Source organism: Pan troglodytes, chromosome 13, assembly GCF_028858775.2.
Source record: "Pan troglodytes isolate AG18354 chromosome 13, NHGRI_mPanTro3-v2.0_pri, whole genome shotgun sequence".
Lineage (NCBI taxonomy): Eukaryota > Metazoa > Chordata > Mammalia > Primates > Hominidae > Pan > Pan troglodytes.
In genome coordinates this window covers 142810500-142833043 of record NC_072411.2, presented here as the reverse complement: position 1 = coordinate 142833043, position 22544 = coordinate 142810500, and the positions used below count along the sequence as shown (strand labels likewise).

The window sequence follows — 22544 nt, the reverse complement described above, 5'->3', positions numbered from 1 at the left end:
TTGCAGAGGGGCTGATGAAGAGAATAATTCCCCAATCACCCAAGTTGCCCTTCAACAATGTCTTCATCAACAGCTTCCTTGATCTAAATGTCCCACGTGGGTATGCATTTTCTCAAACAGAAGCATCCGTGGTCACGCAGGAAGAACTAGTCCGTTCTTATGACACTACTAAAAATAAACACAAGAAGAGTTGCTTTTCCTGATTTCACCTATGACTCAGATTCTGATTACTGTAGTCTGTACTCATGTCCTTCCCTGAGACTGGTAGAATGCGCCGGCACCCCCAAACACTCAAGATTCTGGAGTGTAAATAATGGAGGATCCCTATTTGCTTTTTCTTAATTTGTCTTCGATGTTTTACCAAATGTATTTCTTTTTCTGTCTGTAAGATAATTTGTGCATCAGCTCAGCCGGAAATATTAAAAGCACTATGTTTCACACACACACACACACACACACACACACACACAAAGAAAACTCGGTATGACAGTGAGGAAGAAGGGTGAAGACCAGCCTTCTGTATCAGTGCAGGGACATCCTTCCTCCAGGCAGCAGGCCTTCAAGCTTCAAGCCTCAGGGCCCAACCCTAAGGCTGGGGGCTCTCCCTGCAGGCAGGACTGGGCCTGGAGGGCCTCCTCATACTTCTGGAGCTGAGACCAGAAGCCCGGGTTCGGTTCTGCTACCGGGCGAGCGCTCTTCACCATCTGCAAACAAGAAGTGTACTGAATAACCCCAAGTCGCGCTAATGGCCAGCAAGGGCCAAGGCGGGCCCCGCTCTAAGAGTGGGCCCCGCCCAACCCGGAAGTGCCTCTCTCTCACGAGAGAGACCCGCCCCTCCCGGAAGTGCCTGTCCCAATCCCGAAGCCGGCCCCGCCCGGAAAACTCGTCCCCGGAAGTCACGCCCCTCTCGAAACACCGCCCCCCCCCCCCCAAAGGCCCGCCCACCTGGAAGGCCTTCGCCAGGCTGAGGCCGCGGTGCCGCATGAGGTACGCGGTGCAGACGGCGGCCGAGCGGCTGCGGCCGTTCTTGCAGTAGACTAGGCAGGCGCCGCCGGCGCGCACCGCGGCCTCCATGGCGGCGCATGTGGGCTCCAGGTGCGCCAGCAGGTCCTCAGCCGGGTCGTCGAACACGGGCACGCGCAGCTCTGCCACGCCGGGCGCGCGCGGGCCGGGCTGCTGGCGGGAGACGTTGACGCACAGCGTGACTCCCGCGCGCGCCAGCTGCTCCTCCGCGCCCGCGGCTCGCGCGCTCCCGAGGAAGAGTGAGGGCGCGACGCGCACGAACGGTGGAGGTACGGGCGAGGCGGCCCCGCGGCGCCCAGCTTCTCCCGGTCCCATGGCGCCCGCCGAAGAGTCTGCTTTTGGGCCCTGCGGATCTATTTTGGGGGCTCAGGCGCCCGCCCAGGAGTCTATTTGAGGGAGCCGGGCGGGCCGCCGGGCGCCCCCGGGTCCTAGAGGCCTCCGAGGTGGACCAGGCTGGGGCTTGGGTCTCCCGCGGGCGCTGGGCTGGGGCAGGGGGCTTGGGTCTCGTTGGGGCCGGGGCATGGCGGGAGGTTTGGGCCTCACCAGGGCGCCGGGGCCTTGGACCGCTCTGCGTCCCATGTTCTCTGTCCCCGGGCGCCGTCCTCCCTGCCCCCGCGGCCTGTGGCACTGGGCTTGCGTCTGTGTCTCTTGCTCGCAGCGCCCTGCTCACTCTACTGCGGCGTCTGGCGCGGAGGCGTGGCTTGGCCGGGCCTGCCCACTTCGCGTCCGCGTCCGGCTAGGGCCCCGTGGCTACCCGGTGCACGTGGACGGCGGGCTGCGTGGTTCCCGTGTCTTCACCCTTTCCCTAGTGACTGCGTTGTCGGCTTTACGTTTATTCCTTTTTGTGGCCCGCTTTGTAATTGGTGCATTTTTTTCTATGTATTACAACACATGGCTCATAAAATAAAACTAATTTCTATTTTCATCACATCTTCATAGACCACACTATTCCTTTTGCTATTTCTAAGTAATTTATTGGGGTCAGCATTGTAACTTTAAAAGATTTAATATCACTTAATGTCCATGAAATTGCCATTTAAGACCCCTTCAATTTTTCTGACATCTGGTAATTTTCAGGCAATGGATACACTGAAAAGCAACTGTCTCAACAGCCCTGCAGACATTTAGCAATTGAAGGTTCAGTTGCATACAGTCTCTCTCTGGGTTATCGTCATTGCTTTGTCCATCAGCCGTCTAGCATTGGTAACTGTCAGATCTTTATTGCAGCCTGGGGTTCACTCTTGAGCTAAAGACTCAAATATGTCTGCAGCCAGGTCTTCCCTGGTTGCAGCTCCAGACATCACCTCCGTGGAGGTCTTATCAGCATCTCTTTCCCACTTCCTCCACCCTAAGGAAGGACTCCAACTTTCCTAGGATGGAGGAGTGGAATTGCCTTTTTTTCCCTGGCGTTCATGGGAGCCATTGATTAGGTTGGGACACTGTCTCCCTCCACTTTCTAGGAGTTGGCTCTGTCTCTGGCCAAAAGTGAAGGCCACACTCCCGTGACTGCTCTGGGAATGAGCTTGGTGTCTAATAACCCACGAAGGAGAGAGCACTTTGGAAGCCTCCTCTGTTCTCTCATGGCCATAAGGGGAAGCCAGCCTTGGGTGAAAGCAGAGGAGATGGGAGAGCCAAGGTCCTTGATGCCACTGTTGGGCCACTGAAATGAATCAAACAAAACCTGAAGTCCCTCCTCCTCCTGGACTGTTTCATGAATCATCATCACCCTTTATGGTTGGACGATGGTTGAGGTGGGTTTTCTGCTCCAAAGCCTGCTACTTGAACCATCATGCTCCCACCCCATTGAGGTAATGGATTGGGAACCAATTCATCCTAAGTGTCTCTGCATCTCATTGCCACACTTAGTCTGGGCCAGCCTCTGTCTCCTGGACTTGGTGCTAGTCCCCCACAGTGTAACCAGAATGTGCTTGCTAAGAACAGAGGGTTTCTACATGTTGGTTCTGACTCCTTAGCAAGTTGTAATTCACAACTAATGTGGGTTGTGAAATCAATTCTGTGGGTCATGATCAGCATTTTAGTTTTTAGAGAAATAATAGACTACATGAAAATATTAGAGTGCATGCATGTAGTATGCCGAACTTTTAATGAAACGTTTTTCTGAGTGGTTTGTACTGGGTCGTGGTGTAAAATGAGATTTTAGAGAGAAGTGAACTCAACAGACAGGCACTGGCGTGTGGAGGCAGAGCCCCTAGAACCCCAGACTCCTGGCCCAGCCTTAGTCCTTAGTCCCCGGAAAGCTAGCCAGTGGGGAGGGCCAGGGCATCAGCTCTTCACACCCCCTGCCCTGTCCTGAGGCAGTCTGGGTTGAGAAACGCAAGCCCTGCACCTCCAAGAGCCTCTCCCCTCTTTGCAGGAAGGCCCAGCTGTTTCCCACCATGGTGCCTCTGTACATCCCAGTCCAGTTCCTGAAATGCGCTCTGTAGCCTGGAGAGCTCCTGCGCATCCTGTGAAGCCCCATCAAGAATCCTCTCTCCTGCAGTCCTTCCCCGAGGCCCTCGGTCCAAGACAGCCAATCCCTCTTCTCTGCGGTGACTTGCGGCCTCCCTCATCTCGTTCCCTCCGCAGGCCTCGAGTTACCCTTGCGCCTTCCACATTTACTGAATGAACAAAGGCCGGGGCTGGAATCAGGCAGGGCTTGAGCAAGCCGTGGCTCCACGTGCTAGGTGATCAGGGCAAGTTAATTAACACTTGGGCCTCAGTTTCCTCAGGTGTCTCACGGCGGTCCCTGTGCCCCCATCACGGGAGTGTTGGGGGAATTTAGCGCTTTCTCTCCCAGGGGTACTCGGCCCAAGGGCTGACCGGGTAAGCGGGAGGCTGGCACCGAGGCCCGCGGGGTGTCGGCCCCAAGCCCCTGAAGTCACAGAGGGCGGGCACGCCCGGAGGCGGGGCCGGGTGCGTCCTGGCGGGGGGATTGGCGGAGCCGGAGAGTGGCAGCGGGCATGGGGCGGGGCTGTCTCCAGGGAAACGCGACGCTCTCCGTAGGCGCAGGGCTGGCGAGCAGTCGGGACGGGAGCGCGGGCGTCCGCGGTGGCTGCAGTCCCGTCGGTCTCCCTGCTGTCCGGCGCGAGCTCTTCGAGTCTTGCTTGGTGCGGTCTCGCGACAGGGGCTCTGGGAGCCGGGGCTAGGGGGATCCCGGAGCTCCGTGGGGCGGCGGGTGCGGGGGGGGGGGGCCAGGCTCGCCGTCCCCACCCCAGGGAGGGGCCGAGGGGCTGGGGGCGTGGGGTTAGGTGGGCGCGGCGTCTCCCGAGCCCACCCTCGAGCGCTGGCTTCAGAGGCCCGTGGCTGAGACCCGCTGTTAGCGGCGCCTCCTGGGCGATAGTGGGTGCGGGCCTGGCCTGGCCACGTGGCCGCGACCGCCCTTGCTGTGATTCCCGCCCACGAAGGGACAGGGACACCTGGGGACGCGGGTGAAGTTTACCCATGGTTCCGACAGGTCTCCCTGAGGACTCCCAGGGATGGTGGTCCGGGACCTGTGGGTGGCGGCCCAGGCTCCGGCGCGGTTCAGGGAGGGCCTTGGGTTCTCTGAGGCTCAGGGGCCGCGGGCGGGGCCTCGGGCGCCCTCTGAGTTCCCGGCGGGAGCCCTGGGGGCAAATGTGCGGTCCTGACGTCGCTTGCAGGTTGGAAGACCACAGACATGGAAGGGGCCCATGCCTCCCTTAGCTTAGAGGACGAAGTCTCTGGGGCTGGCAGCCCCCAACGCCCGCTAGAGGGGAAGGGCGGCGAGACCCCTGCTGCCGAGGAGCCGGGGTCCCTGAAGAACTATGCTGTCTTCGCCACAAGGTGCGGGGGACCCTCCAGCAGGGAGGTCCGACCCTGACCCGGGGCCCAGGGTTAGCCGGGATTCTCCTTAAGGCAAGCAGTAAAAATCGCTGAACTGTGTTACTCCCTGAGAAACTAGTTTCTGGAGAAATCTGAAAGCCTCAACACTGTATCAGCAACCACTGAGGAAAACGACAATAGATGGTAATTGGAACCTTCTCATGTCCCTTCCTGCCTGCACACTCTGCCACCCGTGTCGCCGCCTAGTGGAGGGAGGGAACGTTTCCCTCACCAGATGGGGCTCCCAAGCTGTCTCCATCTTCACAGCTCTGTTCTTCACAGCAAGGGCTGCTTTGGGCCAGGGGCTGCCCTGGAGTCTCACTGCAGCATCTCACGAGGTCCCCCTGTCACCCCATCGTGCTTGTCCCTGTTTGTGGGCCTCCAAAACTCAGTCCCAGCCCTGGCCCAGTGTGATGGGTGTTGGGGACCAGCCTCAACACCACCCGTAGAGTGCCCAAAGTCTAGTGGGGACAAAGGATTGAGAAGAGACAGGTTAAGAATTGAAAGGTGGGGAGCCAGGGGGCCAGTTGCAAAATGGAGGCTGCAAAGGGCTCAGAGCTCTGGTCTCCACACTATTTATTGAGTACACTTAGATCTGAGAAGCAGATGTTCAGGGCGAAACAGTGAAAGGGTGGCAGCGCGTCATAGGTGTAATCTGTAGCAATAGCAGTTTCAGTGAATCTCCTTTGTGCTCGAACAGCATATCTTTTAACTTATCGGAGAGTAACTGGTGGGAGCGGGCTTAGCTAGGAGCCTGCACGTCTGTCCACAGTCCAGTGCTTCAAAGGAGAGTCTTTCTCCTTGAACACAGTGTTTACAGATAAGAGAGCGGATCTCGCTCTGGGCATGGGAACATGATGGCAATTAGGAGGCTTTCCTCCTCAGAGGCCTCTTGTGGCTTTCCACAACTTATTGTCCCATATTTTCATGGCCTGTTTATGCAGGCACCCCACAAGCCCTTTTCCCAACAATGGGCTTTGGGAGGTGGCTGGGTTTAGATGGGGTGGTGAAGATGGAGCCCATGATGGGATGAGTGTACCTATGAGAAGCAGAAGAGCCCAGAGTTCCCCCATCCTCTCTCACTACCATGTGGGGAGCCAATGAGAAGGCGGCTCCACAGGCCAGGAAGAGGACCCTCCCTAGGCAGGGACGCTGCTGGCACTTTGGCCAGGGACGGCCGCCCTGCACAGCTGAGAACGGAAGGCCCTTTGAGACGCCCCGTCCATCTGTGGGGTTCTCAGATGCTCTGTCCGTCTGGGGGGGAACTGAGATGCCCTGTCCATCTTTCATGGTCTGAGGCACCCCATCCACCTGTGTTGGTCTGGGATGCCCTGTCCTTCTGTAGGGGTCTGAGACACCCCATCCATCTGTGGAGGTCTGAGGCACCACGCCTTTTGTGGTCTGAGATGCCATGTCCATCTGTGGTGGTCTAAGACGTCCCATCCGTCTGTGGTGGTCTGAGACGCCCTGTCCATCTGGGGGGGGTCTGACATGCCCTGTCTGTCTGTGGACGCCCTATGAGTTATGGCAAATCCACCCTGGTTTGTGCTCCCCCCTGTTGCAGCATACTCCCCAGCCCTGCATCCATCCATCTGTCCACCTATCCACCTGTCCATCCTAGTATGAGCTGGCTGCCTCTTGAGCTGCCTTCCGACCTTCCATGGGTCCACATGTGTGGGCAGTCTGCTTTCTGTCCAGCTTGGGGCTGGCACTGCTGGCCCTTGAATGAGGACCCTGCTGTGGGCACCCACGTCCTGCAGGCATCTGGAGTGGGACAGAGGGCCATTGATCTCAGGAGATGCCACCAGCAGGCCCGGGCTGGACAGGCCGACTGGTCCTGCCTCTAGGGCCTGGCAGCATCACTCCTATCCGTTGGCAGCCTTACTGTGCATTCCACTTCCTGTGTGGCCTTGGGCAATCACCGCACCCTCTGTGCCTCAGTTTTCTCTCCGAGTGGAGTGGGGATGCAGCGGCACCTGCCCCGGGACTGTGGGATGAAATGAGATGCTGGGTTGTGCTCGGGGGTTGTGCTCAGCAGTCACTGAAGGCACTGCAGCCACTTCACTCTTCCCTCCTTCTGCTCCTGTCCTTTTAGGGATGTTTCAGCAGCCCCTGAGAAGGAAGAGGAGGAAGCTGAGGGCCCGCTGAGGGCGCAGGACCTGAGGGAGTCCTACATCCAGCTCGTCCAGGGTGTGCAGGAGTGGCAGGATGGTTGCATGTACCAGGGGGAGTTTGGGTTGAACATGAAGCTTGGATATGGCAAATTCTCTTGGCCCACAGGCGAGGTAACTGCTTCCACACTTTCTCCGCCTCCTCCCCTAGGGCCTCTGGTGGCTGGCCTTTATCCTTCCAAGAGTGATGGGACAGGAACTTTTAGGCCCATCAACAGGAAGGATGCTAGGCTAAAGTTTTTCCTCCTTGAGAAATGTCCAGAGAACAGCATCTTTCCCAACTTCCAAAATCACACCCATGGTTTGCTGGGGTCCCAGGATGAGGTTTGGGAAGCTGTGACTTAAGAAGATAAGTTCTTATTCTGGGCAGACGTTTTAAAATTATGAAATACCATAGCGACTCGTATATTTACCTTGGTGAAATTGCCTGTGTCTAGGCTTAAGCAGAAGGCAGCGAATGTCCTAAAATACAAAATGAGAACAAGTTTTGCACCCCCAGGCTAGGTCCTGAGCCCACATTCAATGCAGCTGAAACTGAAAAGGCCTCTGTTGGCGCTTGCCATGGAAAGTCCAGGGGTAAGGTAGCCTCAGGCCTGGCTGGATCCAGGATTCTAATGATGTAACCAGGTCCTCTCTCTTTCCATCTCCACGAGGGGGTTCTAAGACTGACCTTGTTCCATCTGCCCAGCCCCTGGGGGTGGCATCAAACACCCCTGGGAAAGAGAAAGGCCCCAGCAGGACGCTGGTCTGACTTGGGGATGCATGAAGTGCATCAAGATGGGGCAGGGGTAAGGCGTCCTCTGGTTGGCCAGGCCTGGCCCAGGCACTGGGGCTGGGTCCCTTGGGGAATCCTCTCTGTAGGGAGAGGGCATCTGTTGTCAGAAGAAAGGGAAGGGACACGAAGCTGTGAAAACTGCCATGCCCTTCACGTCGGGGTCAGGTCTGGGTGGACTGTGAGCATGGATGGCTGTGCGGGCACTCCAGGCCCACCCTGTTTCTGAGAAAAAGGTGGTGCTTGGCACTCAGCATGAGGTCTCCTGGCTGGAAGCCCTTGTCATGAATGTCACATTCTTTTTTTTTTTTGAGATGGAATTTCACTCTTGTTGCCCAGGCTGGAGTGCAATGGCACGATCTCGGCTCACTGCAACCTCTGCCTCCAGGGTTCTAGTGATTCTCCTGCCTCAGCCTCCTGAGTAGCTGGGATTACAGGCATGCACCACCACGCCCAGCTAATTTTTGTATTTTTAGTAGAGACGGGGTTTCACCATGTTGGTCAGGCTGGTCTTGAACGCCTGACCTTAGATGATCCGCCTTCCTCGGCCTCCCAAAGTGCTGTAATTACAGATGTGAGCCACCACACCCGGCCAAATGTCACATTCTTTTTCCCTCTGGAGGCCTTGGTAGAGGGGCAGGCTCTGATACACTCACTCCTGTTGTTTGTGGAGCTCACGTGTCCAACCAGTGCTGAAGAGTTATAAATCAGAGTCCTCCCCTGTGCCTACTGGGGCCTACAGCCAGCCTGTCACCTGTGAACCTGGCAGGGAGCTCAGCAGCATGGGGCTCCTGAGTGGGGACAGGACCCTCCAAACCTAAGGTCAAGGTCACCAGGGAGAAGGCAAGTCCATGCTCTCCTGACTCAGGATGTCTAGGTAGTTTGAAGCCTCCCCACAGTCCCCCACCTGAGGAGAAGACACAGAGGGAGCCTGGCTATCAGGCCGACTGCCTGGTAACCCCTCTGGGTGCTTCAGGTGCCGACTCTAATAGTCGCATGCCAGGCATCCCTGAGTTCTGCCACAGCCCTGGGTGGTCCCCATTCATTGCCAACCAGGCATGGTGGCTCGGCCTCAAGGGCATCCCGTCAGGTTCTGGAAGAGCCGCAATTTCTCACCAACTTCTCCATCTCACAGTCATACCATGGGCAGTTTTACCGGGACCACTGCCATGGCCTGGGTACCTACATGTGGCCAGATGGCTCCAGTTTCACGGGCACATTTTACCTCAGCCACCGAGAAGGCTACGGCACCATGTACATGAAGACACGGCTTTTCCAGGTGAGGGGGCTGCCATGTGTTCAGCTGGGGTCGAAGTGGCTGTGTGTGTCTAAGCCACTGGACAAAAAGATATTTAGGTCCTGGGGAAGTTTATTTGTTTAGCTACAAGTAGCTTTTTTACTTTTAATGATTAAAATGGTACCAATAACAAGGATATAGACTGAAAATAAAAGCCTTCTTGCATTTTATTCCCCAGAGGGATACTAGCAAATTGTTATATATCCTTTAGATTTAAGAAACGCACGTGTTTATTTTTAAATATGTAAACTGGATCACTGTACACATGTTTGAAATGTGCCTTTTTAAATGGAGAACATGCCTAGTCTTTCAAATACAGATGCCTTTCTCCCTTTTATTACGGTATTATTTACAGTAAAATTCACCCATTTTAATATATAGTTCTGAAATTTTTGACAATTACAGGGTTGTGTAACTACTACTGTAGTCAGGATATACAAACAGTTCCATCACCCTCAAAATATTGCCATGGCCTTTGTAATAAATGTCTCCTTCAACAAACTGTGGCTGATCTATTTTGGCCTAGAATTTTGCCCTTGTGAGAATGCCATATTAATGGTGTCAACAGAAAAAAAACAAACTCTGCAAAATATTTTAAAGAGGTTTATTCTGAGCCAATATGAGTGGCTGTTACTGAAACACCAGGGGTTCGCTCTAGATCTTTCCGCTTCCTGCACAGAAAGCCCATCACTGAGACAATGAGTATTGCCAAGGAAGAAGGCTGTAATTTGGAGGTGCAGCTGAAGAGATGGGAGCTTAATCTCAAATCCATCCCCCTGACTAAAACTAGGGGTTTATATATCAAGGAAGAAATGTAATAATGTGTGAGAAAGCAGGAACTTGGGAGGGGTGAGGAAGCAGTCATGGTGAACAAAGGGCCTGGAGTCACATTGAATGCCATGGTCTGGTGAGTTTCAGTTCTTTGATACTTTCTGAGAGGAGTTTCAGCTCTTTGATACTTTTTGAGAGGCCTGAAGGTCTTTCCTGAGGAAGAAACTCAGATAAAACAAATTTAAGTTTCAAGCTTTAAGACCAGAAGGGTCAATTTCTATGTTTATCTGGAAACAACTCTCTGTAGGATTACTGGGCTGGTTTCAGTCCCCGCTTTTTGTTTATCAGTTCCTCAACCATGGGGAATCAGGTTGTGGGTCTTTCTGGCTGCTCCATGCTGAGCAGGGGCATTGTGGGCAGCTCCATACCATGGGTGACCATGTGGTCACTTAGGAATCAAAGGTTAATCTAAATAGAGTTTTCTTCTAAAAGGCAATCTCTTTCCATTCCCCCACTTGCATCAAAGACAAATAACAGTAGGACAACCTACTTGCAAAATAAGCTTCAGTTTCCTGGTGCCCTGATCACCCACACAAAGCACAGCAAGAACTGTGGTTCGCATAGGCTGTCCTAAACTGGCTTCGCTGGAACCTCTCGCAAGGCCATTTCAGTTAAAGCCTTGGGAAAATAACCAGTTCCCCCAGCTGTGTCCCATTATAAAATAAAACAGATTCTTATTAAACATATGCAAACAAACACGTTGCCATGAATTAAGAATATTCACAAATAGTTTAAAAATTCTGGAGAAATTAGGCAGAGAGAAATATGACTCAAATTTTGTTTACAAATGTATACTCTACTCAGTACACTTAAAGTATATTTCAAGGTTATGAATAGCTCAAAAGAAAAAAATTATCCTGACTCTGAAGACAAAAGAAGAATCAGCAATATTTCAAAAAAAAAAAAACATAAAAAGCATTCCAGTGTTCTGTTAGCTGAGTCCATGCAGTCAGCTCCTGCCCTGTGTCATATTGGGTGAGCAATGTTTATGAACACATCGGCCTTCCAATTAGTGCAGTGGAAGTTTTCTCTCTCATCCAGTGGCACAATCGCCAAAGTTATCAGACACCTGAATTCAATAGTCCTTTTCAGGAACTCCCCCAAAGAAAGCAAGCCCTGGACGGTAGCTGATTACAAGTCACTTTTTTTGAGAAAGATCAAAGCAAAACAATTGTGGATGACAAAAGTCTTAAGGCAGCCATAGTCAAAAGATAGAGATGACAAGGAAATTTGGTTATTTCTGTGTCATACAACAATTTAACATAATAATCATTAACTATTGTTGACAACATATATTTAAACATATTAGAATTTCAAGAATGTCATAAATCCTGGAACACATATTAATAACATGTATATAAATATAACCCAAAGAAAGTTAAATACCACCTCACAATTTACAATGCTTCTGGTATAATTCTAATATAACAAATAAGCCTAATATGTCTTTCTTGGACTTCAGGAAGCCTAATATCCAAAAAAAGTTAATTTAAGATCAAAAATTTACCTTCATCAAGAGTAAGACCTTTTTTTTTCAAATTTATTATTATTATACTTTAAGTTTCAGGGTACATGTGCACAATGTGCAGGTTAGTTACATATGTATACATGTGCCATGCTGGTATGCTGCACCCACTAACTCGTCATCTAGCATTAGGTATATCTCCCAATGCTATCCCTCCCCCCACCCCACAGCAGTCCCCAGAGTGTGATGTTCCCCTTCCTGTGTCCATGTGTTCTCGTTGTTCAATTCCCGCCTATGAGTGAGAATACGCGGTGTTTGGTTTTTTGTTCTTGCGATAGTTTACTGAGAATGATGATTTCCAATTTCATCCATGTCCCTACAAAGGATGTGAACTCATTTTTTATGGCTGCATAGTATTCCATGGTGTATATATGCCACATTTTCTTAATCCAGTCTATCATTGTTGGACATTTGGGTTGGTTCCAAGTCTTTGCTATTGTGAATAATGCCACAATAAACATACGTGTGCATGTGTCTTTATAGCAGCATGATTTATAGTCCTTTGGGTATATACCCAGTAATGGGATGGCTGGGTCAAATGGTATTTCTAGTTCTAGATCCCTGAGGAATCACCGCACTGACTTCCACAATGGTTGAACTAGTTTACAGTCCCACCAACAGTGTAAAAGTGTTCCTGTTTCTCCACATCCTCTCCAGCACCTGTTGTTTCCTGACTTTTTAATGATTGCCATTCTAACTGGTGTGAGATGGTATCTCATTGTGGTTTTGATTTGCATTTCTCTGATAGCCAGTGATGGTGAGCATTTTTTCATGTGTTTTTTGGCTGCATAAATGTCTTCTTTTGAGAAGTGTCTGTTCATGTCCTTCACCCACTTTTTGATGGGGTTGTTTGTTTTTTTCTTGTAAATTTGTTTTGAGTTCATTGTAGATTCTGGATATTAGCCCTTTGTCAGATGAGTAGGTTGTGAAAATTTTCTCCCATTTTGTAGGTTGCCTGTTTACTCTGATGGTAGTTTCTTTTGCTGTGCAGAAGCTCTTTAGTTTAATTAGATCCCATTTGTCAATTTTGGCTTTTGTTGCCATTGCTTTTGGTGTTTTAGACATGAAGTCGTTGCCCATGCCTATGTCCTGAATGGTAATGCCTAGGTTTTCTTCTAGGGTTTTTATGGTTTTAGGTCTAACGTTTAAGTCTTTAATCCATCTTGAATTGATTTTTGTATAAGGTGTAAGGAAGGGCTCCAGTTTCAGCTTTTTACATATGGCTAGCCAGTTTTCCCAGCACCATTTATTAAATAGGGAATCCTTTCCCCATTGCTTGTTTTTCTCAGGTTTGTCAAAGATCAGATAGTTGTAGATACGCGGCGTTATTTCTGAGGGCTCTGTTCTGTTCCATTGATCTATATCTCTGTTTTGGTACCAGTACCATGCTGTTTTGGTTACTGTAGCCTTGTAGTATAGTTTGAAGTCAGGTAGTGTGATGCCTCCAGCTTTGTTCTTTTGGCTTAGGATTGACTTGGCAATGCGGGCTCTTTTTTGATTCCATATGAACTTTAAAGTAGTTTTTTCCAATTTTGTGAAGAAAGTCATTGGTAGCTTGATGGGGATGGCATTGAATCTATAAATTACCTTGGGCAGTATGGCCATTTTCACGATATTGATTCTTCCTCCCAATGAGCATGGAATGTTCTTCCATTTGTTTGTATACTCTTTTATTTCCTTGAGCAGTGGTTTGTAGTTCTCCTTGAAGAGGTCCTTCACATCCCTTGTAAGTTGGATTCCTAGGTATTTTATTCTCTTTGAAGCAATTGTGAATGGGAGTTCACTCATGATTTGGCTCTCTGTTTGTCTGTTGTTGGTGTATAAGAATGCTTTGATTTTTTTACATTGATTTTGTATCCTGAGACTTTGCTGAAGTTGCTTATCAGCTTAAGGAGATTTTGGGCTGAGACAATGGGGTTTTCTAGACATACAATCATGTCGTCTGCAAACAGGGACAATTTGACTTCCTCTTTTCCTAATTGAATACCCTTTATTTCCTTCTCCTGCCTAATTGCCCTGGCCAGAACTTCCAACACTATGTTGAATAGGAGTGGTGAGAGAGGGCATCCCTGTCTTGTGCCCGTTTTCAAAGGGAATGCTTCCAGTTTTTGCCCATTCAGTATGATACTGGCTGTGGGTTTGTCATAGATAGCTCTTATTATTTTGAGATATGTCCCATCAATACCTAATTTATTGAGAGTTTTTAGCGTGAAGGGTTGTTGAATTTTGTCAAAGGTCTTTTCTGCATCTAGTGAGATAATCATGTGGTTTTTGTCTTTGGTTCTGTTTATACGCTGGATTACATTTACTGATTTGCGTATATTGAACCAGCCTTGCATCCCAGGGATGAAGCCCACTTGATCATGGTGGATAAGCTTTTTGATGTGCTGCTGGATTCGGTTTGGCAGTATTTTATTGAGGATTTTTGCATCAATGTTCATCAAGGATATTGGTCTAAAATTCTCTTTTTTGGTTGTGTCTCTGCCCGGCTTTGGTATCAGGATGATGCTGGCCTCATAAAATGAGTTAGGGAGGATTCCCTCTTTTTTTATTGATTCGAATAGCTTCAGAAGGAATGGTACCAGTTCCTCCTTGTACCTCTGGTAGAATTCGGCTGTGAATCCATCTGGTCCTGGACTCTTTTTGGTTGGTAAACTATTGATTATTGCCACAATTTCAGCTCCTGTTATTGGTCTATTCAGAGATTCAACTTCTTCCTGGTTTAGTCTTGGGAGAGTGTATGTGTTGAGGAATTTATCCATTTCTTCTAGATTTTCTAGTTTATTTGCGTAGAGGTGTTTGTAGTATTCTCTGATGGTGTTTGTATTTCTGTGGGATTGGTGGTGATATCCCCTTTATCATTTTTTATTGCATCTATTTGATTCTTCTCTCTTTTTTTCTTTATTAGTCTTGCTAGCAGTCTATCAATTTTGTTGATCCTTTCAAAAAACCAGCTCCTGGATTCATTAATTTTTTGAAGGGTTTTTTGTGTCTCAATTTCCTTCAGTTCTGCTCTGATTTTAGTTATTTCTTGCCTTCTGCTAGCTTTTGAATGTGTTTGCTCTTGCTTTTCTAGTTCTTTTAATTGTGATGTTAGGGTGTCAATTTTGGATCTTTCCTGCTTTCTCTTGTGGGCATTTAGTGCTATAAATTTCCCTCTATACACTGCTTTGAATGCGTCCCAGAGATTCTGGTATGTTGTGTCTTTGTTCTCGTTGGTTTCAAAGAACATCTTTATTTCTGCCTTCATTTCGTTATGTACCCAGTAGTCATTCAGGAGCAGGTTGTTCAGTTTCCATGTAGTTGAGCGGTTTTGAGTGAGATTCTTAATACTGAGTTCTAGTTTGATTGCACTGTGGTCTGAGAGGATAGTTTGTTATAATTCTGTTCTTTTACATTTGCTGAGGAGAGCTTTACTTCCAAGTATGTGGTCAATTTTGGAATAGGTGTGGTGTGGTGCTGAAAAAAATGTATATTCTGTTGATTTGGGGTGGAGAGTTCTGTAGGTGTCTATTAGGTCCGCTTGGTGCAGAGCTGAGTTCAATTCCTGGGTATCCTTGTTGACTTTCTGTCTCATTGATCTGTCTAATGTTGACAATGGGGTGTTAAAGTCTCCCATTATTAATGTGTGGGAGTCTAAGTCTCTTTGTAGGTCACTCAGGACTTGCTTTATGAATCTGGGCGCTCCTGTATTGGGTGCATATATATTTAGGATAGTTAGCTCTTCTTGTTGAATTGATCCCTTTACCATTATGTAATGGCCTTCTTTGTCTCTTTTGATCTTTGTTGGTTTAAAGTCTGTTTTATCAGAGACTAGGATTGCAACCCCTGCCTTTTTGTGTTTTCCATTTGCTTGGTAGATCTTCCTCCATCCTTTTATTTTGAGCCTATGTGTGTCTCTGCACGTGAGATGGGTTTCCTGAATACAGCACACTGATGGGTCTTGACTCTTTATCCAATTTGCCAGTCTGTGTCTTTTAATTGGAGCATTTAGTCCATTTACATTTAAAGTTAATATTGTTATGTGTGAATTTGATCCTGTCATTATGATGTTAGCTGGTTATTTTGCTCGTTAGTTCATGCAGTTTCTTCCTAGTCTCAATGGTCTTTACATTTTGGCATGATTTTGCAGCGGCTGGTATCGGTTGTTCCTTTCCATGTTTAGCGCTTCCTTCAGGAGCTCTTTTAGGGCAGGCCTGGTGGTGACAAAATCTCTCAGCATTTGCTTGTCTGTAAAGTATTTTATTTCTCCTTCACTTATGAAGCTTAGTTTGGCTGGATATGAAATTCTGGGTTGAAAATTCTTTTCTTTAAGAATGTTGAATATTGGCCCCCACTCTCTTCTGGCTTGTAGGGTTTCTGCCGAGAGATCCACTGTTAGTCTGATGGGCTTCCCTTTGAGGGTAACCCGACCTTTCTCTCTGGCTGCCCTTAACATTTTTTCCTTCATTTCAACTTTGGTGAATCTGACAATTATGTGTCTTGGAGTTGCTCTTCTAGAGGAGTATCTTTGTGGCGTTCTCTGTATTTCCTGAATCTGAATGTTGGCCTGCCTTGCTAGATTGGGGAAGTTCTCCTGGATAATATCCTGCAGAGTGTTTTCCAATTTGGTTCCATTCTCCCCGTCACTTTCAGGTATACCAATCAGACGTAGATTTGGTCTTTTCACATAGTCCCATATTTCTTGGAGGCTTTGCTCATTTCTTTTTATTCTTTTTTCTCTAAACTTCCCTTCTCGCTTCATTTCATTCACTTCATCTTCCATTGCTGATACCCTTTCTTCCAGTTGATCGCATCGGATCCTGAGGCTTCTGCATTCTTCACGTAGTTCTCGAGCCTTGGTTTTCAGCTCCATCAGCTCCTTTAAGCACTTCTCTGTATTGGTTATTCTAGTTATACATTCTTCTAAAGTTTTTTCAAAGTTTTCAACTTCTTTGCCTTTGGTTTGAATTTCCTCCCGTAGCTTGGAGTAATTTCATCGTCTGAAGCCTTCTTCTCTCAGCTCGTCAAAGTCATTCTCCGTCCAGCTTTGTTCCGTTGCTGGTGAGGAACTGCGTTCCTTTGAAGGAGGAGGGGCGCTCTGCTTTTTAGAGTTTCCAGTTTTTCTGCTCTGCTTTTTCCCCATCTTTGTGGTTTTATCTACTTTCGGTCTTTGATGATGGTGATGTACAGATGGGTTTTTGGTGTGGATGTCCTTTCTGTTTGTTAGTTTTCCTTCTAACAGACAGGACCCTCAGCTGCAGGTCTGTTGGAGTACCCGGCCCTGTGAGGTGTCAGTCTGTCCCTGCTGGGGGGTGCCTCCCAGTTAGGCTGCTCGGGGGGTCAGAGGTCAGGGACCCACTTGAGGAGGCAGTCTGCCCATTCTCAGATCTCCAGCTGTGTGCTGGGAGAACCACTGCTCTCTTCAAAGCTGTCAGACAGGGACATTTAAGTCTGCAGAGGTTACTGCTGTCTTTTTGTTTGTCTGTGCCCTGCCCCCAGAGGTGGAGCCTACAGAGGCAGGCAGGCCTCCTTGAGTTGTGGTGGGCTCCACCCAGTTTGAGCTTCCTGGCTGCTTTGTTTACCTAAGCAAGCCTGGGCAATGGCGGGCGCCCCTCCCCCAGCCTCGCTGCCGCCTTGCAGTTTGATCTCAGACTGCTGTGCTAGCAATCAGCGAGACTTTGTGGGCGTAGGACCCTCCGAGCCAGGTGTGGGATATAATCTCCTGGTGCGGCGTTTTTTAAGCCCGTCAGAAAAGCGCAGTATTCGGGTGGGAGTGACCCGATTTTCCAGGTGCCGTCTGTCACCCCTTTCTTTGACTAGGAAAGGGAACTCCCTGACCCCTTGCGCTTCCTGAGTGAGGCAATGCCTCGCCCGGCTTCGGCTTGCGCACGGTGCGTGCACCCACTGACCTGCGCCCACTGTCTGGCACTCCCTAGTGAGATGAACCCGGTACATCAGGTGGAAATGCAGAAATCACCCGTCTTCTGCATCGCTCATGCTGGGAGCTGTAGACCAGAGCTGTTCCTATTCGGCCATCTTGGCTCCTCCCCCCCAAGAGTAAGACCTTTAACTTTGAGCAATGTTAATTAGCCAAACTTCTCCAATGTTCTATCAGGTTTTAAAGAATATTTTACTATCTAAACTTTTTCAACTTTCTATTTTCTCTGCATATGCATGAAGATAGACACACAGAGAAACAGGAAAAAATTACATATGCTTTACACAAGACCATCTGTGACATGCTTGGACTTTCTGATTTGTCCTAAATTTTCTTTCTTTTTTAAGTAACCAATCATTTTAGGACAAAAATTTACCGTACAAGATTTCTTTCTCATGAAAAATTATTATTTTTTCTTTATAACCTTCCTTAACAAATATATATCTTCATATTCATAACTTTCTTCACATCTCTTTCCCCTACTTACTGGTTCCTTTCTACTTTGTTTCATGAATAACCTTTTAACTCTATAATTTGAACTAACCTTTAGATTATTGTCTGAGTTGGACAAAATTATTCTTTTTCTCACAGCACATCTTCTTTGGTATATTTTATATACAGAATTATAATTAACTATAACTTTTATTCTTAGTAACCTTACATTTTAGTGAAACCCTAGGAAGCAAGAAATCCCAAACTATCAGATGTTAGCATTTTATAGATGAGAACAGTTCCACAATTTTTAGAAACATATTTCCTCATATCATAACCTTTTCTTCATTGGAAATGACTTAGGTATCTAATGAACGTTAAAAATAATTATAAGGTTTCAAATTACACAAAAAGTTCCCCTATAGCACTTATATAATGTATATAAATACATTTTATTTTTAGCAGTTTATCTAGATTATTTATGTATCATTTATTTCCTTGTTAACCATTTTATAACCTGTGAATATTGGGTATTCATCTAAATAAGAACCTTAAAGTTAACTACATGGGTATTTTCACCAATAACTCAGAAGATTCAGCTGCTTTCATTAAAGTAACAACATTAAATTAGTCGTACTTATCAAAAAATTCAGAGAAAGATAATTTTGTTTTGGCTGGGTATATAGTTTTATAACCTTCTGTGCCAAACCCTGATATCTCAAAATATCTAGCAAAGACAAATATAAAACCCAGATAAAAATATATGCTGGCAGTTCTGAAGACATTTCTATTTTTATTTTATCTATAATTTTTTTTTTTTTTTTTTTTTGGGAAAGAGTCTCGCTCTATCACCTGGGCTGGAGTGCAGTGGTACGGTCTCGGCTCACTGCAAGCTCCGCTTCCCAGGTTCATGCCATTCTCCTGCCTCAGCCTCCCGAGTAGCTGGGACTACAGGTGCTTGCCGCCACACCCGGCTAATTTTTTTTTTGCATTTTTAGTAGAGACGGGGTTTCACCGTGTTAGCCAGGATGGTCTCCATCTCCTAACCTCGTGATCTGCCCGCCTTGGCCTCCCAAATTGCTGGGATTACAGGCATGAGCCACTGCGCCCAGCCTATTTTACCTATAATTTCAAAGCCAGTTTGTTTAGTGAAGATTTACTTAAATCTCGTGAAAACTGCTTGGACTTATTTAATACTAATTATTACTTAACTAATTATTAATTATATTTTTATTAAGTAATTATAAGTAATTACTTATTACTTAATGAAAATTAAGTAAATAATTTACTTAATTAAATAATTTACTTAATTTCAATTCATAAATTTACCTTAATTTATGAGTTGAAAATTGCTTGGACTTATTTACTTAATTTATAAGTGCTCTTTTATTTATAAACCAACTTAGTAGACTCAACCTATAACATAATAAATTTATACATATATATATATAAACATATCTAGACATGTATACACACACACACACACAAAGATTCAATAGCTCTTACCTTGGAACTCCGTGAGATAGCAATACAAACTCACCAGTCTACGAATTTGTTTACATGTCTGAACTCTCTTAGCCTCAATAGGTAATCCAGTGAAGGCTGTGGACCAAAATTTTAGGTAAAGCAGTTTCCATGGCAGTTTGATTTTTTTTTTTTTTTGAGACGGAGTCTCGGTCTGTTGCCCAGGCTGGCGTGCAGTGGCGCGGTATCAGCTCACTGCAACCTCCACCTCCCAGGTTCAAGTGATTCTCTGCCTCGGCCTCCAGAGTAGCTGGGATTACAGGCGCCTGCCACCACACCCGGCTAATTTTTGTATTTTTAGTAGAGATGGGGTTTTGCCATCTTGGCCAGGCTAGTCTTGAACTCTGACCTTGTAATCCACCTGCCCTGACTTCCCAAAGTGCTGAGATTACAGGCATGAGCCACTATGCCTGGCCCTTTTTTTTTTTTTTTTCTGAGATGGAGTCTTGCTGTCACCCAGGCTAGAGTGCAGTGGTACAATCTTGGCTCACTGCAGCCTCTGCCCCCTGGGTTCCACCAATTCTCCTGCCTCAGCCTCCTGAGTAGCTGGGATTACAGGCAAACGCCACTACGCCCAGCTAATTTTTGTATTTTTAGTAGTTGGGGTTTCACCATGTTGGCCAGGCTGGTCTCAAACTCCTGACCTCAGGTGATCTGCCCACCTTCGCCTCTCAAGGTGCTGGGATTACAGGCATGAGCCACTGTGCCTGGCCCGCAGTTTGATTTTTAAAGGCCAAACCTCCCCAGACCCCAAAGAGCACTTGGGCCAAACAGCACCCCAGAAGAACATCACCTGAAACAGACTAATCTGGCCCAACCCTGCTTAAAACAGCAACATAGGCCCGGCGTGGTGGCTCATCCCAGTGCTTTGGGAGGCCGAGGCAGGCCGATCATGAGGTCAGGAGATCAAGATCATCCTGGCTAACATGGTGAAACCCCGTCTCTACTAAAAATACAAAAAATTAGCCAGGTGTGATGGCACAGACCTGTAGTCCCAGCTACTCTGGAGGCTGAGGCAGGAGAATGGCGTGAACCTGGGAGGCGGAGCTTGCAGTGAGTTGAGATGGCGCCATTGCACTCCAGCCTGGGCGAGAGTGAGACTCTGTCTCAAAAAAAAAAAAAAAAAAGCAACAACATAAAAGCCACATGGAACTCAATCTTGCTTTCCCATTGAACAGCAAACTCTGAATTCCAAAGAATATTGGGGCCAAAAAGTATTACAAAAGAATATCAGTTTACTGAAGCTTAATTTCCCACGACACACACACAAACAATCACCAAAACACAATCCAACTGCTGCAGCAAGAAAGAAGCCCCAAGAGTGTCCCAACTGAAACAGTTGGAGTGCTTCCTCCCTTCATGGATTGGGCTTGGTCACCCTGCAAACAACAATTCCTTTGGAATTTCCCAAATTAAGAAGAGCCGATCCTACTGTCTGGCACTCACAAAAGATACTCACTTTCCCAGGCACACACACAACACACAGTTACAAACAAGCCCTCAGGAGTGTCCATACTGAAACAGTTGGGGTGCTTTCCTCTCTTAGTCAGTTGGGCTTGTTGAACCTGCAAATGGAATTTCCTTTAAAAATTTCCCAAATTGAGAGGAGCAGATCCTGCTGTTTGGGCCCACAAAGGACACTCACCTATCTTGATGCAGATGTCAAATTTCAAAGACAGTGCTTCTGAGGCAATCAGGAACGCTTCTGGGGCTGGCAGAGAGAGACGGAGACTCTCACCTCCAGCCAAAATTGGGCTGGCAGCTGTTTAGGAGGGCTTCTGAGACTTCAGGCCTTCAGCAATGCTGATCCACGAGCAATGCGTTCCTTGTCAGGGAACCAGAATCTGTTATTGAAACATCACGGGTTCAGTCTAGGTCCTGCTGCTCACCCTTCAGAAAGCCAGTCACTGAGACCAGGAGTATTGCAAAAGAAGAAGGCTTTAATCAGGTGCTGCAGTGGAGGAGACTGGGGCTCAGTCTCAAATCCATTTCCATGACTGAATAGAACTAGGGGTTTAGATAGGGAAGAAATGTAACAATGGGTAAGAAAACAGGAACTCAGGAGGGGTAAGGAAGCAATCATGGTGAATGAGGGGCCTGGAGTCTCATTGGATGCAGTGATCTGGTGAGTTTCAGTTCTTTGACACTTTTTGAGAGACCTGGGCTTCCTTTCCTGAGGAAAGAAGCACATAAAACAAAGTTTCAAGCTTTAAGACCAGAAGGGTCAATTTCTGTGTTTATCCTAAAAACTGTCTATGGGGCTGTTGGGTCGGTTTCATGACCATGGCTCAGGGAAACACAATCTCAAGGAGTCCTGAGAAAGTGTGCCTGAGGCAGTCAGATCAGTCTTATGTGTTTAAGGGAGACAAGAACTACAGCAAAGACCTAAATCAATACATGGAAAACACACATTGGTTAGGTCCAAAAAGGTGGGATGTCTGGAAGAGGAGGCTTACAGGTTATAGGTGGATTCAGGGACTCTGTAATTTACAGTTGGTTAAAGGCTCTAAAACTTGGAGTCAGCACAAAAGAATGTTTTAAGTTAAGGATGCTACATAGCAAGATTGATGGCCTGCAGGTGTGGCCTTGCCATGCATGGCTTTAGGTCCTGTTTATAACTGGGTATCTTATTGCTATAGACAGTCTGTTTTGTCAGCCTTCTGGTCTCTATTTTAACATTAGTGCTGGTCAGTTGTGTCTAAACTCCAAAAGGGAGGGGGTATAGCAAGGTATGTCTGACTTCCCTTCCTGCTATGGCTAAGCACACAGTTTTTCAGGTTTTTCTGGGGTCCTCTTGGCCAGGAGGAGGTCCATTCAGTCTGTTCAGAGGGATTAGGATCTTACTTTTAGTTTACAATGAAATCACACAATGTGCAGCCTTTTGAGTCTGGCATCTGACACTTAGCATCATGCATTTGAGATTCATCTGTTTGTTCCAGGAGTTTGTTCCTTTTTATTGCTTAATACATTTTCATTGTGTGGAGCTACCATAGTTTATTCCCCTGATGAAGGACATTTGAGTTGTTTCCAGTGTTTGGCAATTATGAATAATCCTATTGTGTCCGGAATTGGTGGGTTCTTGGTCTCACTGACTTCAAGAATGAAGCCGCAGACTCCTCGTGGTGAGTGTTAACGGTTCTTAAAGATGGTGTGTCCGGAGTTTGTTCCTTCTGATGTTTGGACGTGTTCGTAGTTTCTTCCTTCTGGCG

At 47.5% G+C, this 22544-nt stretch overlaps 1 protein-coding gene across 50 annotated transcripts in view; it reads left to right on the top strand.

The window, feature by feature from the left end:
• The first annotated feature begins 928 nt into the window (after positions 1 to 928).
• Positions 929 to 22544, top strand: part of ANKMY1 (ankyrin repeat and MYND domain containing 1) — a 95545-nt gene continuing 73929 nt past the window's right edge. For 10 of the 50 annotated variants that reach the window (XR_010149970.1, XR_010149971.1, XM_054679665.2 and 7 more), the window contains exons 1-4: positions 4017 to 4130; positions 4662 to 4824; positions 6959 to 7148; positions 8942 to 9085. Coding sequence is in view for 41 of the 50 variants with exons in the window: in XM_054679665.2 (XP_054535640.1) it covers positions 4679 to 4824; positions 6959 to 7148; positions 8942 to 9085 (480 nt within the window). In the remaining 9 variants the exon portion in view is untranslated. Of the gene's footprint in view, positions 1293 to 2483; positions 2775 to 3397; positions 3708 to 3948; positions 4131 to 4661; positions 5008 to 6958; positions 7149 to 8941; positions 9086 to 22544 lie in introns of those variants that run through there. The other 40 variants (XM_054679652.2, XM_054679649.2, XM_054679664.2 and 37 more) reach the window with 17 other exon arrangements.